Source organism: Pantherophis guttatus, chromosome 5 (genome assembly GCF_059756535.1).
Source record: "Pantherophis guttatus breed Tessera chromosome 5, ASM5975653v1, whole genome shotgun sequence".
Classification (NCBI taxonomy): Eukaryota; Metazoa; Chordata; class Lepidosauria; order Squamata; family Colubridae; genus Pantherophis; species Pantherophis guttatus.
Window position 1 is genome coordinate 74,318,409 of NC_142067.1, and position 20,741 is coordinate 74,339,149.

The following is a 20,741-nucleotide window of genomic DNA, read 5'->3' on the forward strand; positions in this document are numbered from 1 at the left end:
AATACATTTGAAAGGTATAAACAACCACTTTAAACATCCTAATACATAGTAATAAATATAACATATGAGTAATACAACAGTATGCAAGATCCTTTATTATTTGATCTAATGCTCAAACTTACCAACTTTTGGTTCCAAAACTAAACCTCCAGAATATGCTGCCTTTTTTCGTCCTAACTTTGATTTATTCTGATCATTTTCCAAATCTTCATCTTCTTCCAACTTATGAAACATAAGAACAGGACAAAATGTAAACTCTAATTCAAGCTAAATACATTCAAAGAAATATTTTTAAAAAGGAATGACTAACATAGGTCTATATGATAAAATGGGATGGATTAATAGAATTAACTATGTTTTTCCACATTAACATATTCAGAAACCCTGGCTTCCTACAATTCCACACTAAAGACATTGATTAAATGGGTCAGGAAAGATGATACAATAATCTATAGTGGTAGCCAACATATGATGAACTCAAACAAGAGTGTACCAATGTTCAAAGACTGAGTCTGAACTAATACTTATTAAAAGGTTAAATATCAAGAACTGCTGATTAGCTTTCAGCAAATGAAAATCATCTGAGAAAAAAATACTTACATGCTTCTGCTTTTTGAACAGTTGTTTATCAGGCACAATATAATCTTTTTCATAAAATGCATGAAGAAGCAAGTATTCATTGCGCTCAGATCGTCCACCCATCAGTGTCCTGGACTGAAAAAAATAAAAACATAAAAAAGAGCCATGTAGGGTAACTTAAAACACAGGTTAAAATGTCAAAAATTGTATTACTTCATCTGTATTTTCAAGTGTCTAACTTCCTATTTTGTTTCTATTCTTTACAGTAAAACAAAAAAAAAGTAACAACATATTAAATTAATCTGGCTCAGTCAACAAACCTACATTAAAATGTCCTTTAGTGTCAGAAATGCACTGTAATACCCAAACTATTCTAATTCATTTGTATCTATCCTACTAAAAATTAACTACTTTTCATAAATGGGACTATACATCCAACTGAATTATAATAATTGAAGTAACTGAATAATTAAAAAACAAAAGGCTTACCATAACATTGCCAGCAATATTTGTAATTTGTAAGGCTAGTGGAAGAACATTCAGTTCACACATAATTTGTAAAATGTACTTAGAATCAATCCATGTGTTTTCTAGCATGTAAAGTAAATGATGAGAATCACTACAATAAAGGACAGAGAGACAGAGGCAATTTTAATAAATTCACAGATTTTTTGTGAATGTACATAAATCTAAATTGCTGCTTAAAATCTAATGAAAGCCCAATTTTAAAAAAATTAATATCACTTTCAACCACCTGAAGGAATAGTTACTTCTCTTAATTTAACCCCCAAAACAAGGAAAATGTTATTCAGAAACTATCTATAAAGTCATCTGCACATAAGTATCTCTCCAACATAAATTTGAACATAATCAAGACGCAAATATCTTCTCCTTACTTTTTTATATAGGTTTATCAACAAAAGAATACAAATTTTAAATTAACATTAAGAGAAACAAAGAAAATTGAAACAAAATAAAGAAAAAGGAGATAGGAAAGAAGAAAAAAGCAAAACACAAATAAAATGATTTCCAATATAATGTACATGGTTTACTCTCTTTCTCTAAGGTTACATCAAAGTTTCCCTCTTTCCATAATCAACCCTTTCTAATAATCAAATCCATAAATTGCAAGCACATTTTTTCCAGCAAAATGTTCATAGGGATCTTCTCCTTACTTTTATGTAAGTAGAGATATTCCTACTGCCAAGAAACAAGAATTTAAAAAAGGCTCTTTTGAAGCAATGGAAGCTATTGTCAAGTTTTATGGAAGTGTATAAAGAATTATTTTTCAGGAGGATATCTCAATTCTGGGTAATTTGCCATTCTCCTCCAGAAACTATTTACCTCAGGATTGCCCTCACTAATATGCCTTTAAACCTGCCTCCAATGACATTAATGGGCAATCAAAAAGTTACTACCTCTAGTCAGTTTTTCTCTTTTCCTGAATCTCTAAGGCATTCGTATACCACAGGGAAACTGCTACAGAGATCAGAACATATCTTAGAACAGGGGTGTCAAACTGGCGGCCCACGGGCTGGATGAATCATGTGCAGGCCATGCTCACCCTGGCTCCACAAAGGCAAAGACTGTTGTGATACGTCACGATACATCACGTGATGCAATCGAGTTTGACACCCGAGTCTTAGACAGTTCTTCATATCTGCTAATGCTTATGGCTTTGCCTTTTAAGTCAATGTTTGTTTAATCCACTGCTTACAGCTGGGTGATATTATGATGAATATCCAGATCAGGGGCGAGTAATTAATTTTTCCAAGGGGCCACATGAGAAACTGGAATTGTTGTAGAGGCCACCACCACCACCCTGTGGTCCGGACAGAGACAGTCAAAGGGCCGGATGTGGCCTGCCGACCATAAAATACCCAGGTCTGATCCAGACTCATACCTGTACATATTTCGGATCTCTTCAGCTGGAATTGTTACTCTTTCTGTTTTTAAAATCTGACTAACAAGTTCAGACAAATGGTAACTTTTACAATGAATCAACTCTTTTGCTGAAATTTCTACATCACAAACCATTCGACCACAAGTTGCATTCTTCTCAGCAAATCCACTACGACCCTTGAAAAGAAGAAAATAAATAAATAAATAAATAAATAAATAAATAAATAAATAAATAAATAAATAATATGTATGTATGTATGTATGTATGTATGTATGTATGTATGTATGTTCCAGGTAATATTTCATCTGAGCCAGTTGCCACAGTCTACATAAATTACAAATGATTCTCTAGGTCAATAAATTATATGAATTGTTATCTGTCGCAATACTGAAGAGAAAAATGTATGGTTTCAAACAACTTAATTTATGTGTTTGGTTCCATAGTCCAAGAAGCAGCATTTGTATAAAACCCCACCAGTTACACATTATTTTTCATAAAATATATTTACTATGACTAATCTTATTTAATAAATATTTCTTTGTTCTAAGAAGAATTCAAACATACCAATCAGCATTGAATCATTCAAAACTCAAATATTATAATCACCTTTTGCAGTCAATTGGTGCATCACAAATTATGCACCAATTGCATAAGAACACCAATTGTTCTTATTGAACATTAGGAAAAATTGCTACTCCTGTTAATACTCTTAAGCTGGGGCACAGCCACTTACAGGTAGTCCTCAACCTATGACCACAATTGACCCCAAAATTTCTGCTGCAAAGTGAGACAATTTTTAAGTGAGTTTTGCTCCATTTTACGACCTCCATTTTACGATTCTCTCAGCAATTACAAATTGGTAAACACAGTGAATTATGGCATCGATAGGTTGTGCTTCCTTAATTAGGGGCAGCAGTAGCCTCTGAGTTTGATTTAAGTTTTATAAATAATATAGAAAAAACAAACAGTATGACAATCATTTCACTACAAATACTACATATGTATGTACTTAGGATGTGTGTGTAAGTGTGCTTATGGGTATTAGATCTGCAAAAGCTGTTCAGAGAAATCATTAAGTAATTATTCTGGATACATATAGTCCTTGATTTACAACAGGTCACTTACCGACCATTCTAAATTATGACAGATGCCTTTAAAGTGCTTATGACCCAGTCCTGAATTTACGTCCACTGCAGCAGCTCTGCTGTCATTCACTCTTTACAACCAACCACTCCCATCAACTATTTCTCCCCACCAGATCCCCAGAGGCACTGGATCTGCTCTGCAACCCTACCAGGTTTACACATTGCTACCTCCCACTTTTCCCATCACTGATCACTCAACTTTCAAAGATCTTGAGAGCTGAGGAGGTTGGGGTAGGGAAGGAAGACACTCCGTTGCTGGGCCACATAGCACAAACCCACAAGTGGCCGATCTTTTCTGAGTGAAAAATAACACTGGTGAAACTTTCGGTTTTACTTTCATCACTGCAAGCTAGCCTTAGCTATCCCAGCATTAATGATGAAAAGAAAGTCAGGAGGATTTCTTCTCCTCACTAGAGCTAGGCTTAGCTTTCTCAGCTTTAGATGTACTAGTTTTATGCTAGTGCAACTAATGCTGGGGGAGTTAAGCCTAGTCCTTACAAGAAGAATCCTCCTGGTTTTCCTTTTATTGTTAAAACTGGGGAAGCTAAGGCTAACTCTAGCAATGAAAGGAAACCTGGGAGGGTTCCTTCACCTCTCTAGGGCTAGCTTAGCTCCCCCAATGTTAGCTGTGCTAGAGCTAGCATTTTAGGCTAGCATCTGGCTAATCCTGGGGGAACTTAGGCCAGCATCTAGCATTGCTAGATGAAAGGAAAACCGAGACCTTCACCAATGTTATTTTTCACTCAGAAAATGACGGCTACTTGTGGGTTTGGACCATGTGGTGCAGCAATGGAGTGGCCTGTCCTCCTTCTCTACCCTGACCTCCTAAGATCTGGAGATCTTCAAAAAGTTAAGTGTATGCTTGTAATGGGATTGAGAAGGAGACCCAAGTGGCTATGGAGACCCCCAAGGGGTGGGAAGAGGAGCATGCAATATCTCAAGGGGTGGGAGGAGGGAGCCGGGCTTGTGCCTGCACTAGGTCACCTAGAGTCTTTCCCACCTTTAGGCATCTCATGCTCCATTTAGTAACCTGTGTGTTTAGTTAATGAATGTACTGGGGAGAGCAGGAATAGGAAGTCATTAAGATAAATGATTTATTCAATTTATTTGTTAAATTTATTTGCCACCTATCTCACTGTGGGACTAGTCTAGGTGACAATAATTTTAAAAAAATGAAAGGAATGTAAACAAAAATACAAATAATAGAATCTATAAAATGAACAATGAAAAATGAACACAATGAAAATGCATCAATGTTCACTTAACAGTCCTCCCAACTATCAACTATAATGGCAGGGGTTCTATTACTGTCGTAACTGAAGGACTATCTGTATAGCAAATTACAAATTATATTCATTTTTTTTAACAGAACAGGCACTAGTGGCAGGTCACATCTTCCCTCTATCACATTCCCCAGTCCCACTTCAAAAGATTTAGGGAAACTCTGGTACACATTTAGAAGATAACCAAAACTTCCAAGGAGAAATAAAGCATTAATGGTATATCTGCTTGCATTAAATTAGAAATACAAGCGGTGCTCAACAGCCAGTCACTCAGGAACAATTCAAACTTACGATGGAAATGAACAAGTGATAGTTACTATTGGTCAACAGAGTTCTGGCTGTCACAGCATCCCCATGATCAGATCATATGATCATCATCTGAGTACTTGGCACCCAGCTCATGATTAAGACATTTGGCAATTAGCCAAACTTATGTGATTGCAATTTCCAACATATTCTGTCAGTTTCCCACAAGCAAAGTCAATGGTGAAGCCACCATTTGTGACTTTATTTAGTAATGATGATGTAATACAGCAGCTAAAATAACTCATTTTTAATCATGTAAAGCAGTTTAGATGTGTAGCATTTTACCCCAAGTTTTGGCATGTTTGATCTCCTTAGTCGACCTATCTTGGACCAATGAGGAACTTTGCAGAAGTTAATTCTCTGGAGGAGAAGTTCTAGGTCAAAACCATAAATATTATGACCCTGAAAAAGAAAGAATGAATGAATAATTCTGCCCAGAATGAATGAATAATAACTGCCCAGAATAATTTGCTCTATATATTCAATACAAAACTATATAGATAGTCTATACCCATGAGGGTGAACCTATGGCACGTGTGCCAAAAGTGGCACACAGAGTCCTCTCTGTGGGCATTTGTGCCGTCACCAGCTGATCTTTGCAGGTGCTGGGGCGCCTGAAAATGGTCCGAAAAACAGTTATGCTTGTGCCAGCCAGCTGACCTTCAGGTTTCTGACGCTCCGGTACGTACACATGCTCCGGTTTGGGCACTCTGTGCCGAAAAGGTTCGCCATCACTGGTCTATACTATTTGAAGGCATGCTTCAAAAAGAACAGAACTAGTGTCTACATAGCATAGGTGTATCATTCTCTCTAAAATCAATTCTTCCTTACCAAAAACACTTTATATTCAGCAACAAAATAATAATAGAATTTTACTAGCAAAACAAGGGAAGGATGCATTGACTTTTGGAATTTTTTTCAATAGTTCCATTCAGGATCAAGGGGAAAAAAGGTGGTGGCACTCTTAGAATGGAAGACTTGACAATATTATAAACTATTACCTAACTGGTTCTTCCAGTGATCTAAGCAGCCCCTGGCTCTGGTCCATTTTCAAACTCTTTCTTTGGCCAGCTTTACCACACACACGCTTACACACATACACACACACATATAAAATTTGTCCCTTTCTGTTGCATTTTTGGAAAATTATTTTGCAAATGGAGGAAGAGTCCTAACCCTTTCACAAAATTTCTTTCCAATATTATGTTGAAAGAAATCTGTATTTTCCTGTTAATGGAAAAACATGTAATATGTCTTTGTGTGCAAGCAAGCAAGCAAGCGTGTGCATGTGCAAGCAAGTATGTGCATGTGCAAGCAAGCACATGATTTCTGCTGTTGCACTGGAAAGCATAGAAAAGACTATATATGCTTTGCTCCACATTGGGCAAATATTTTTCTGGAATGTTTATCGTTAAAGCCTCTCCTTGATCCAGCCCATTTTTAACTCACCCTTTCTTTTGCTTCTCCCCTTACATTAAGAATACAAATATATAATTGAGATCAGGACAAAACAACTCAATAAAAAACTGAAGGAGAAAGTCTTTTTTCCCTGAACATTTCATGAAAGCTGGAAAGCAGCAATTTGATAATCCCAATCCAAATGCTTGAAATTCTTAGTCACTTCTGTTAATAGGGAGCAGGGAACCTGCAAGGAAGAGAAAGCAACAACTCCTCCTATTCCCTCTATCATTCATCTTTCCTGGATAGTGCAGCAGGGAGTAGCTTACCCACAGTGGAGCTTCTTACCTGCTTGCTTGTTGAGTGATACAGGATAAAAACTGGATCATTTAAAAAGTAGCCATCTCATCTATATATTCATTCACATGCACTCTGCCTAAGGTTAGCAGGGTAATAGACATAAGTCTATTATGTCTAGTGACATGGGAAGACAGTGCCGGTGATTGTTCCTTCTCTACAGAGCAATCTCCTTTTATTCACTAACTAGAATATTTTCTCCAAAATATTTCTCAATATTTTGAGAAATCCAGTCATTGAAAATTGGGAAAAGATCATTTACTTACCACAATAACATCTGGATCAATTTTATGAATCTTTGCCAGAAGAAAACCCAGTAATGTTCTTTCTGTTGTGGCAATTTCTATTTTACCATTCTAAACAAAATTAGCAAAAACTATTACTACCCCAGAAATAAAAATGATTTTTAAAAATTTATTTACTGTAACCCCATACTTATCTTCTAAAACTAGTATCACTAAAGCATAGATAACTAAATCCAGAAATCCATACTAGATTGAATACTTAATATGAAAAGTCCTAACTCCCATTTATTTATTTATTGGATATATATACTTTTGTTTCTGGGTGTTTGATATACAATAGTTATAATACAAAATGAAGTGGGGGGGGAAATGACATAACCAAAATAAAGATGTCAAACATCAAATAAAAAATTAATTAATTAATTAACAATTAAAATGAACAAAAATGGCAAGATACACTTTTACCAAGATGCTAAATACTGGACGAGTGGGGAACAAGCATCAGATGATTCTAGCCTAGTTTTAGTTATAGAAGCTCACAGGGTTATTTTTATCCAAATCTTCTCAGTCAACCCAACCTACCTCACAGGATTGTTGTGGGAAGAAACAGAAGGATCAAATGCTATGCATACCAATATGTCCAAATAAAAGTGGGATATTAAAAATAAACAAATAAATAAATAATAAAATATGTAATCCCATAGACTGGACATAAACTGCTTCTTGCTTTGAAGGTCAATATAATCTAAATTAGGGGTCTTCAACCTGTGGGCCATGGCCCACTACCATGTGACCTGTTGGTCACTGGACCACGTGAGTGGCTAGCTAGTCCACGCGCATATGCATATGTGCACACGCTCCATTCACACTAACGTTGCTGCAAGTACCACACAGGCACTACCATCGCAGCATTGCTGCGAGCGTGCTGTCTCTGTGAGCGCCACGCAGGTGCTACTGTCATAGTGTCACGGTGAGGCTCTGGTATAAATTCTGGCCTCTTGACAGCAACCCGATATAGAAAACACTGCAATAATTAGAATGGGATGTAACCAAGGCATGTATAACTATCACTACGGCTGGCTGGCTCAAGAACAGCTGCTCTTGTCCCAATCACTGTAATTGTGTAATTGCCTTGTGCTCAAGGAAGCATTAAAGACATTATTTACTTAGGAAATTTATATGCCACCGTCTTAAGCAAATAACTCTGGATGGCTTATACACAAAAGCAGTAAAATGGCATAAATAACAAATGCAACAAACTTCATAAAATAAGAAAGCAAAATATGAAAGCCAAGGCATCTCACACCTAATTCTCAATCACACATTCACCAATATTAGGCTCTATTAACAACCTACCGTATTTTTCAGAGTATGACACACTTTTACCCACCTAAAAGAGGCTGAAAATTTGGGTGCGTCTTATACTCCAAATGTAGCTTTTTCGAAGCTTTTTTCAGCCTTAACAAGTGCTTTGCCTGCTCTCTCCGACTCTCAGCTGTGCTTTAGCTTTTTTTCAGCCCTAACGAAACGCTAGCAAGTGAAGCGATCTCCGTGCTTTGCCTGCTTTTCTAATTGCTGCTCCCTCTCAGCTGTGCTTTAGAAGCACAGCTGAGGGAGCAGCAATGAGAAAAGGGGATAAAAAAGGGGATAAAAAGCGTGTGCACACACTCAAAACCAGCAAACTAATGTGCTGAAGCCCACCAGACTAAGGATGCTAGCCAGATGAATACATGGTAAGCAGATTTTTTTTTCTATTTTCCTCCCCAAAAACTAAGTTGCGTCTTATACTCCGATGCGTCTTATACTCCAAAAAATACGGTATCCTAATGCCTGTGCGAAAAACCAAGTGTTTTCAGTCTTCTGGAAGACCAACAAGGTTGCCACCATCTGACTGTCTGGTGGGAAGCTGTACTACAGGGCAGGACATGCAGGGGAGTACATACAACTGAGCCACACAAGATGGCACTATTTTGGGACTGTTTATCTTAAGCAAGGGGCCAATCCTAGACTAGATGTTTTAAACAGACAAAAAAGGCAAAAGTAAGGTAAAAAAGTAGTGCTCTCGTTTCTCTGTAAATTCTGTACACATCTTCAAGATCTATAAGTTAGAAGGAACCTATATGAAACTAACAGTAACTGAGGTTGCTTCATGCTTTCACTGCATCCACAGAGAAAGTCAGAGAAGTCAAAGTATACATGTCTTAAATAAGTCTAAAAGGAGGGGTTGGTGACCTGCGGCGACATGGCGTTGAGCGAGTGACTGCTGCTCCTCAACACCACTAGTCACCGTGTTTTGGGGATCCCTTCAGGGGCACGGAGTCTGGAGAGCCCCGCGGACGAGAGAGCGAGCCGGGTGAGTGTGAAAGCGGAGTGCAAACGCTGATTACAAGACCAGGCGGCTCTGTCAATCCAGCATGCGTGAGTCTGCCAATTAATGGATGACGCGAAGCTGCGGTAACCAGCAACCAGATTGGAAGCAAGGGAGATCGGATGTTGCAGTGCTGAGTTCGACAAACACACATCTTCCCTGCTTATGCGAAAGTGGACATCGAAAAGAGGAGTCAGTGGAGTCGGACGTGAAAGACTCGCAGAGGAAAAGAGCGGTGACTGCAAGCTGAGAGCAGACTGAATAGAGAGCCCAACGAGCCGGCGAGGAAAAAAGAAAAGAACTGATGTGTTGAAAGCACGTGCGCAAAGAGAAGATCGGTGAGAAGAAATAAGAACTGAGAAAATATTTCTTTCCTTTTGTTGCCCACAGAAGTAGATCTATCGGAGGCTGAAGCTAGGTGGATCGAGTTTGATTTTCCAGGGAACAGGAAGTGCAGCCATTATAGTGATTTGCCTGAGGAACAATTGAAACGGCTGACTCACGGACAATCTAGCAGCAAGGAATACGATACAGTGCTAATTTTGATTAATGGATTTGATGAAAAAAGAAGCCTGGAGAAGATCAGAGGCTGAGTAATAAAGAACAGTCTATATTCCAAATGGAGAAAAAATAATAATAATAACTTTGAAACCTTTTGATAACCTTTTCTTCAATATCCTGATTGCCTAAATATAATCATTAATAAGAATTGTTAATTTCCCTATCAATTAATTTTCCTAGATTTGGCAAATATATATCTTTAAAGTTACATCATCTTAAATTTTTAGATTCATTCATCTATCTATAGTTGCATTTATTCTTATTTACTCCTATTTATAGTATTTATAGTATTTACAGTATTTATAGTATTTATTCATATTAATTTATATATTGAATCAAGCTAGATATAGAAAATCAAGTTCTAGTTTATAAGCTTTGTATCATTTTGATAGTAGTGTGGTATTATATATTATCTATAGCATTTAAATTATTAGGAGAGGCTTAACAATCACTGTAAGTTAGTAGGATTTGAAGGAATATTTTTTAGTAAACAAATTTATGTTTTTTATAAATTAAGCTATTAATCAATTATTAACTGCTAAACTAGCTAACTATAAATCAATTATACATTAAGTATAAGACACTGTTGGGAAGTGATATAGACTGTTAAATTGATACTGATTGTCAAATAGAACCTATTTTTACCTAAAGAACTAGAAGACAAAACAAGAAATAGACAAATACCAAATAAATAGAGGTGGCAGTTGGTGAATGAGAATTTGGAGAAATATCGAGAGAATAATCAGAGAACAAAAAATAATTTTGAAAGAAATGACAAGCATGTCATCAACGATTGTTAAAACCAGAAAAAAAATTCTCCCTCCAATCCCACTATAACGATGACCTCTCTGGCTACTCAGAAATCAACGGAAGGACTGGCAAAAACGAAGAAATCTATAGCTATGCAAACTATGCAAGCATCATTGACTTTGATTCAAGAAACTATGATGGCAATGCAGGAAAAGTTGTTAAATAATAATGCCGAATTAAAAACAGATATTCATGCATTGGATCAGAAGATGAACAAGATCCAAACTTCAATATTTAACAACGAACAACGAATTCAGAAAGCTGAAATAAGAATAGAGCAAACCGAGAAGAAATTAGACACCGTGGATCAAACACTGACAATTCAAAACAGAGGGCTAGAGGATTTGATAATCCAATTGGAGATGGACCAGGCTTCCTTCTATCTGCGTTTCCAAAATATTGCTGAAGATAAAGAGGAAAACCTGGGAGAGAAGACAGCAGAGTTGATAGCAGACATACTCCAACAAGATAAGCAAGAGATAATTAGAGAGCTGGATGACGTATATAGAGTCCAGACAAATTACGCAAGAAGGAACAAGCTCCCTAGGGAAGTACATGTCAGGTTTGCAAGAAAAAAAGTAAAAGATATTCTATATAACATAACAAGGGAAGAACCAATAACATACAGAGGGAAAGAAGTGATAATCTTAAAACAGATACCAAGAAGAGTAAGGGAGGTGAGAAAGGATTATAGATTTCTAGCTGTACAGCTAAATAAAAGAAATATACTATTCAGGTGGCTCTTACCAGAAGTTAATCACTTGGCAAGGGAGAAAAATAAAAATAGATAGCCTGAGTACAGCACCAGACTTCCTTGATCAGTTGAGAGGTGCGGAGGAAGAACAGAGCAGTAAAGAGGAAATAGACAGTAGCAGTAGAGGAGGAAGCCTTGCATCAACAGAATACTAAGAAAGGAACCACGGAGGAGGAGAAGATAGAAGAAGAAGCCAAAGGGAAAGTAAGAGCCGTACGAACAAACAAAAACTAAAAACCAGATAAGGAAACAGAGATGAATGATCTGAAATTAATATCTGTAAACGTCAATGGCCTAAATCAGTGGTCCCCAACCTTTTTATCGCCGCGGCCCGCTGAGCGCGCGCAGGGGTGGGGGCACGGCCCAGGAGCTTTTGCGCACGGCCCATTGCGCACGGCCCAGGAGCCTTTGCGCTGCAGCATTCATGTCCCCCGGCCACTGCCGGCACCGGTCCGCGGACCGGGGGTTGGGGACCACTGGCCTAAATGATTACAAAAAGAGTAAACTAATACTAACAAAATTAGTTAAACAGAATGTGGATCTAATATCTAATATGTCTACAAGAGGTGCACATAAAAAAAGAAGAGGGTAAATGTTTAGAATACAAAAAATATGGTCAAACATTCACTTCACTGGCAGAAAAAAAGAAGAGAGGGGTGGTAATCTATGTAAAGAAAGGAATTGAAGCAGAGTTAAAATTTAACGATACAAAGGGAAGAACTCTTATGATTGAAATTAAAAGAGGAACTCCAAAATATTGTTAGTGGGTATATATGTTCCAAATAAAAAACAGGGAGAATATTTCAAAAAACTTCACGAACAATTAGGAAAAATGGAATATAATGAAATCTGTATAATAGGCGATTTCAATGGTATTATGGATTTGGACAAAGATTATAAAAGTAATAAAGCAAAAAATAAATAAAAGGGCAAATCTACCGAGAGCTTTCTTTGATTTAGCTGATGAATTGAACTTAATTGATATATGGCGAACCCTGCACCCAAATGATAGACAATATACATTTTATTCAAATGCACAAAAGTCATGGTCCAGAATAGACATGGCATGGGTTAGCAGGAAACTTGGATTAGAAATTGGAATGGCAGAAATTGTTGTGGCTCCGATCCCCGAGCCCATCTTATGAAAGGAAGAAAGCTCCGAACATGAAGGAGAGGAGCTGGCCAGGCCTCCCTCTCCAGGCCCCTCCTCTGTGGCAATGCCTCAGGTGTCTGCCGAGGGAGAGGAGATTGACCAGGAGCCAGGTGTCTCCGATGACAGCGATGTGGGTGATAAGTCATTCCTGGATCCATGCCAACGAAGGCGAGATAAACGTTTGCAGCAGATGAGGAGACATGCCAGGGATTAAGCTGAGTCACTGGACCACACCCCACAGGCTATATAAGAGAGTGTGGTGGCCATTTAGACTCTGTGACGGATAAAGCTCACTTCTGGCTAGTCACTTTGTACAACGCCTGACCTGCTGAAGGTTTCATGTTTGAGCTGGACTGTTTTGAAAACTGTGTGTATTAGTTGGTGTTATCTGGTGGAGGAACACTCCCTCTTCTTGAAGTAAAGCACTTGGCAGACGGTTATCGTATTGTTGCCAAGTTCCTGATAATGAACCTTGTGTGTGCCGAGTACTTCTTTAACCCCCGGCTGGCTGTTTGTGTGTGTGTGGGGACGGGGACAGAACAGAAATCAACTCGAATACCTGGGCAGACCATAACCCCTTAGAAATAAGGTGGAAGAGTGTAAAGAGAAAGAACCAACAGAGATGGAGGTTTAATGCCAAACTACTGAGCGACAAAGAATGTATACAAAAACTTTAATTTAATAATTTAATTTAATTTAATTTAATTTAATTTAATTTAATTTAATTTAATAATTTAATTTAATTTAATTTAATTAATTTAATTAATTTAATTTAATTTAATTTAATTTCCAATTTATATACCACCCTTCTCCCTGAGGACTCAGGGCGGTGTACAGCCAAAATAAGAACATAGAATACAAATATTAAAAAACAGTTAAAAATATATATAAATTTGGCCCAGAATTTAAGAAATCACAAACCGATTAAAAGAATTTAAAAAATTTCTTCTTAAACCAGCCCGGCTTGCTGGAAAAGATGGGTTTTAAGGGCATGACGGAAGGCACTGAGGTCATGGATTCTCCTTATCTCAGGGGGCAACTGATTCCAGAGGGTAGGAGCCCTCACAGAGAAGGCCCTCCCCCTGGGGGTCACCAGCCTACATTGTTTGGCTGATGTAGAGAGTGTTGCAGTAGTCAAGGCGAGAGGTGACGAGGGCGTGAGTGACTGTGCACAAGGAATCCCGATCAAGAAAGGGCCGCAACTGGCGAATCAGGCGAACCTGACAAAAGGTCCCCCTGGTTACAGCCGTCAGATGTTCCTCCAAGGACAGCTACATATCCAGGAGGACTCCCAGATTGCGAGCCCTTTCAGTGGGGGCCAAAGACTCGCCCCCAATAGTCAGTGATGGAGTCAACTGATAATCAAAAGGGGAGCATCTTAGTAAATGGAGACAGGACAAAAACATTCCAGATTAGCAAGGGGGTAAGGCAAGGTTGTCCCCTGTCACCATTATTGTTTATTTTGGCCCTAGAAGTCTTGCTACGAATAATTAGAAATAACGAGGAAATAAAAGGTCTAAAGATTAGGAAGGAGATCTACAAGACGCAAGCATTTGCAGATGACGTAGCTTTAATCCTAGAAGACCCTATAGAATTGGGACAAAAAGTGCTAGAGGAATTGGGTTAATACGGAGAGGTGGCAGGCTTCACATTGAATAAAACCAAAACAAAAGTACTGACCAAGAATGTAACCGAGGTTCAGAAAAAAGAGATAGAAAAATTATTAGGACTACAGGTTGTCAAAAAAATCAAGTACCTAGGAATTTGGATTACTGCAAGATGTTCGACCCTAAAAGATGATAATTATACCCCTTTAATTATGAAAATGAAACAAGACCTTGATAGATGGAAGAAAATAAAATTGTCACTTTTGGGCAAGATAGCCGCGATTAAGATGAACACCCTCCCCAAAGTATTATTTTTATTTCAAAATATACCGGTGAATTTAGATAAAAAAAATTTCTCACAATTAAATAAAATCATTAGGGAATTTGTATGGGAGGGGAAGAAGCCGAGGTTTTCCATCAAAATTTTAAGGGGCAAAAGAGATATAGGAGGATTTGGGCTTCCCGATTGGGAAACATACTATAGGGCAGCCAAGCTAGTCTGGATAACGGACTGGGCCACCCTGGAAAATAAGAGGATCTTAACCCTAGAAGGCCATGACTTACAAAAAGGGTGGCATGCATACCTATGGGATACAGAGAAGAAAAAGAAAACATATTTTCATAGACATAAAATCAGAGACTCATTGATACAAACATGGACCCGGATTAGGCAGAGATACTATAAAAAAGTTCCAAGATGGCTCTCCACGATGGAGGCCCTGATTTATCCCAACAGATGGGGAATGGAGAAAATGAGTAGGTACAAAGACATTTTAGATGAAGGATGAAATCTTAAATCAAATGATACCTTGAGAGAGCAAGGAATAATTTTAGATTGGTGGACCTGCTTACAAATAAAATCTAGATACCAGAAAGACAAAGAACAATGCGGCTTAGACCTTGGACTTAATGGGTTGGATAAAGTCCTGATGGCTAAATTATATAACTATTTATTAGATGAAGACAGGGCTGAGGATATAACAAAGAATCAAATGAGTGCACGGGAGAAAAATATTGGACGTGATATAAATTTCAATGAACGGGAAGAGGCATGGAATAAGAACCTTAAATTGACCAGAGCCACGACATACAAGGAAAATCATTATAAGATGCTCCACAGATGGTATCTAGCCCCGGCTAGCTAGCAAAGATATATCCCAATATGCACCCCAACTGTTGGAAATGTGGCTATGATCAAGGCATCTTCTTTCACATGTGGTGGACGTGCCCGGAAGCGAAAGGATATTGGAGTAAGATCAGGAGATGGTTACAAGAAATAATTGGGGAATATATTGAATTAACACTGGAAATATTTCTCCTGGGAATAGTAAAGAAGCCATATGGAAAGGAAAGGATTCATTTAATGATACACATAATTACAGCTGCCAGATTGGCTTATGCACAATATTGGAAAGAGAAAACCCAGCCACCAGAAGAGCTTATAATTAGGAAAATACGGGAGTGCACAGAGATGACCAAACTAACTCATGAAATAAATGACGATGAAAATTCAGAATACTATACTGTATGGGGAAGGTGGTATGAATGGATGAATGATAAAATGAAAGGAAGAGAAAAAGGTGTGTCAAATAAAAGTAAAAAGTAATTTAAAATGTCACCGGAAATATATTTTGTATATAGTTAAAATCACCGCACATCTGATATTAATGGAAATGTTAATATATTTATGTCTTTTTAAACTCAATAAAGTTTTCTAAAAAAAAAAGTCTAAAAGGAGGGCCCATTCTGTATTCAATCTAATTATCATGAAAAGTCCTCCATGTACAACTGGGTCCAACTCTCTGCCCATCTGCTTCATTGTTCTCATTGCTATTGTAAACCAAGCAATCATTTCAACATTACTAGAGAGAAAAAAAAATATTAGGATCATCCAACACAGATCATGGATGGAACGGTAGATGCCAGATATTCAAACTGACTTTAGAGAAAGCCAAAGAACATATAACATTATTGCTACAGGATAATTGAAAAGAAACAAGGAATACCAAAAACAATGTCTAACTTCATTGATTATAGAAACATCTTCAATTGAATCAATCATGTCAAGTTGTGGAATGTGCTTAGGAAAATGTAAGTCCCAAAATATCTCATCCTCATACACAACCTTTACATAAAGCAGGAAACCACAGTGCATATGGAACATAATAAAACAGATTGGCTCCAGGTCGTAAAGGATTGAGACCATCCTGTATACTCTCCCCTGCTCTCTTGATCTATAATGCTAGGAAAGGTGGAAGGAATGAGGAAAGGACAATTCAAATTATAATGGGGAAAAATGCCCTGTGGAAAGACCTTAAGGGCCATGTGTGGGATAGATTGTTTTAGAGAATGTAATCACTAAGAATTGACACCAGCCTGAATGCACACAATCAATCAAACAAAAAGGAATTTGTTTACCATTACAGGGAAACAAATATAATTTTTCCAAAATTATATTCCAGATTTCCAGATTCCCTATCTGGGATTACACAATCACTGGAATACCCCAGGACAAACTGAATTGTTTCCAGGGCCTTGTATCAGATTCTTAAAGTGAAACAGTGAGTTTCTAACACCGTTAATAATAAAATGTTTATCTGGGAAAAAATCAGAATCAACATTTTCATCACTATCTAGTGCAGGGGTCCCCAACCCCCGGTCCATGGACAAACACCAGTCTGTGGCATGCCAAAAGCTGGGCCGCACAAACAAGTGAAGCCCCACCCGCAGAATGCAAGCAGCATGCAAAACCACAACCCCCTTTAGTTTGCAGAAAACCTCTTTCCACGGAAACGGTCCCTGGTGCCCAAAAGGTTGGCGGCCACCGATCTAGTGGAAAGAATCTTTGTCACCATAAGACTTAATTTTTTTTTCAAAAGGAAAGGTTACAGAATGCAAAGCAATGAGTTAAAAAAAACAAGCTTACCTTTTGTTTAGCGATTTCCTTGAAATCATATGGGAAAATGCAATCATTTGGTTTAGAAACAACTGCAAAATATATTAAAGAAACGTAAACCAAAATTCCATACTTTAGAAGCAAATTTTAACTCATATTCTACAATGCTTTGAGGAAAGTTCTATGAAATTCCCCATTTATTCCTTTCTGATCACTTTTGTCCCTTATTCTCTGCATGTATGTGAGGAGACATGCACAAGCACATATATACCTGATGCTACTGAATACCAGTATTCGTTATATCCATACACTGATGATTTCTAACTATATACTTCTACGCCAGATCTCATTGATTTTCCAGATTCAGATTATCTGTTAACTGATAGTTCTAACTGGATATGTCACAAACATTTTAAGCATAATATTTACTCGAGTGCAGTTTCTCTACTAGTTTTCTATGCCCTTTCTTTACCCCACACAATTATAATTCAGTCGATCTTTGCTTTCTAGAATTCTCTATAAGCCCTCAGCTATATATTCTGCCTCAATTACTATAGCCTTCAAAATCTCCTTTTTATTTACAAGACATGAGTACAGGAAATAAACCTTTCCTAGCTGCTTTTTCCAACTGGATGAAACTCATGCATTCACAAAACATACTATAAATTTCATTTCATTAACTTTAATAATTCTTATCTTACCTACATCCTATATTCACATCCTTAAATCATAAACTTCAGACTACCAGCTTTTACAGATTAACATATTTAACAGAGTTGGAAGGGATCTTGTAGGTCATCTAGTCCAACCTCCCACCCAAGCAGAAGACCCTACACCATGGGTGTCAAACTCGCAGCCCACAGGCCAGATGCATCACATGCTGGCCATGCCCACCCTCGTTTTAGCGAAGGGGGGAAAAGTTGTGATACGTTACATGACGTGTCGTCACAAGTTTGACACCCCTGCCCTGCACCATTTCTGACAGATTGCAGTCCAGTCTCTTCTTGAAAGCTCCCAGTGATGAAGCTCCCACAACTTCTGAAGGCAAGCTGTTCCATTGGTTGATTGCTCTGTCAGAAAATTTCTCCTTATTTCCAGGTTGAATCTCTCCTTGTTCAGTTTCCATCCATTATTCCTGTGCTTTGGAAGCTTTGTTTCTCTCTCACATACCATTTTCAACTAATAAAGTAGGATTAGGCATTATGCCTTAATTTTTGGTCCTAATTTCAAATGCTCTTTGAAAAAGTCCTATTCATTCATTCATTCATTTATTATTTATTTATTTATTATTCAAATTTCTATACCGCCCTTCTCCTTTCGGACTCAGGGCGGTGAACAGCCAAAATAAAACATTTATACATAAAGTACGATTAAAAATAGATTAAAAATAGATTCTCGGTTAGCTAGTAAAAGAGGCTTTCCTATATTCTATGGCCAGGAAAAGAGGAAAAAAGACTGGTCATGAATAGGGAAAAAAATGCTATTTCAGAGATCATGGATCTCCATACAGATTTTTGTCTCTGTTTTATTAACATTGGTTCAACCATATTTTCTGTAAGAGTGCTTTTAACAGTTACAAAGAATTATTGCCCACCTTGTGGCAAATAATTGCTAGCTATTTAAAGCAATATTGCAACTCAGTCAGATCCCTAAAATGATACTGTCATTCAAATGGAGGGAGAGGGAAGCATGGAGACAAGCTATATTTTATAACTTTTATCCTGGCGCCTAAGCAGCCTGGAGTATTCTCATCTTTTGTGGAATGTAATAAGAAGGCCATGTGAATTGTTTCAGTTTGTTGGAAGCAGAAGATGACCCTGGGAACGGCTCCTTATCTGTTTCTCAGGATGGCTGTTACAATAACATCTTCACACCTGTGGACTGGTTGAATCCACATCGGACTGGAGGGAGGGGTTCTAAAATCCTATTTCTAACTGTATAGCTTGGGGGGGGAATTTAGAGTCTGCTTTGCCTTTGTCCTGCTATCACTTCTTCTCAATAAAAGGTTCCTTTTGAAACACTACATTTCAAGAGTCTATACTTTCTTGGAAAGGAGGAGAGGCAGGGCCTCACATAAACTCTGCAAAGTTAGGTCAACCCGGAGAAGCATATTTTTGTTCTAGTGTGGGGACCTTGCAACAATATCTGAGCAAAGCAGCAAACAAGGAGAAACCGAATGCTGAGCAGATATCTCCATTACTCAACCAGAAGCATGCTCCTTATACCCAGTCATGGAGATGGGGACGCCCTGAGAGGACTCCAAGAAACTTCGCTGGTCATTCGAGATTGAAAAAAGGAGAGACAGCTGGGATGGGAGAACCCGAGGAGTCACCCTAACCCAAGGCAGTCGAAATCCTGGCTGGAAGCTAGAGTTGGAAGCCCTATCCGATCAAGAAGAAACTTTCGAAGAAACCAGGAGGGAGGACAGGCTGAAGCTCACATCAATCGACTGATAATAGAGGCACTGGAAAACATCAACCTGAGGGGAGAACCAGAACTGCCACTCAGAGGGGCAGAAGCTGCAGCCGCCGCAGACGACACCTGGGTGATTACCCCAGATCCCACCATAGGGGATCAAGCCAATGCCACTGGCATAGCCACCACCGCAGTGAACCTCCCTTCTGCAATCCGGGTGGCCACGAGTATACAGGTCAACCCAGGGCCCCGCAATTCGAGAGGATGCACTTTTAGGAGTGAAATTCAATGGAGACCCGCAGCAGCTGGGGTTCTTCATGGTGCCTGTACTCACCTACATGCAAGAATACAGGCACGCATTTCAAACCCAGGACGCTCGAGTGCGAGTCATGATGCTCGCCTTAGAAGGAGCCGTGGCCAGATGAATGGTCACTCTGCACAATGTGGACACAGCAGAGTTAAGAAATTTCGACAGATTCATGATTGCCCTGTGTTGCTGCTTGGGGGACCCCCTAGCAGACCAGAAGGCTTGAGAGAGAATCCAAGTCGTGAAGCAAGGGCGACGGTCCATAGCCGAATATACTGAGGAGTTCCGGGACCTGGCCTGCTGCATCGACTGGCCCAAAGGCATCCTGGTGAGCTGTTTCAAAGTTGGATTAAACAATGACCTCTACAATGCCTGCATCACTAGAGGAGCACTGGATCACCTGCCTGAATGGTACCTTATCGCAGAGGAAGCTGAGATCGACATAGCTAGGAACCCATACCGATCAGGCCAAAGTTGGAAGAAATCCCCACCCCAGGGAAAAAGAGAGTAATTCAAATCACCACCCCCATTCACACCAAGGTCATCGGCATGCTTTAAGTGTGGAAAGGAGGGGCACCGTGCTGCGGAGTGCCGCTCGAAGATGCCAGCGAGAAAACCAGACCACCTGTTGGGGGGGAACCCACAAAGCCAAGC

General features: G+C 38.7%; 1 protein-coding gene across 8 annotated transcripts in view; it reads right to left on the minus strand.

Moving 5' to 3' along the window:
* POLA1 (DNA polymerase alpha 1, catalytic subunit) overlaps positions 1-20,741 on the minus strand; it is a 559,576-nt gene that overhangs the window by 463,144 nt on the left and 75,691 nt on the right. For all 8 annotated transcript variants that reach the window (XM_034433156.3, XM_087871335.1, XM_087871332.1 and 5 more), the window contains exons 17-23: positions 17,396-17,457; positions 7,238-7,327; positions 5,502-5,618; positions 2,483-2,658; positions 1,069-1,198; positions 601-714; positions 123-222 (exon numbers count right to left, since the gene is read on the minus strand). In XM_034433156.3, the coding sequence (XP_034289047.2) occupies positions 123-222; positions 601-714; positions 1,069-1,198; positions 2,483-2,658; positions 5,502-5,618; positions 7,238-7,327; positions 17,396-17,457 (789 nt within the window). The remainder of the gene's footprint in view (positions 1-122; positions 223-600; positions 715-1,068; positions 1,199-2,482; positions 2,659-5,501; positions 5,619-7,237; positions 7,328-17,395; positions 17,458-20,741) is intronic.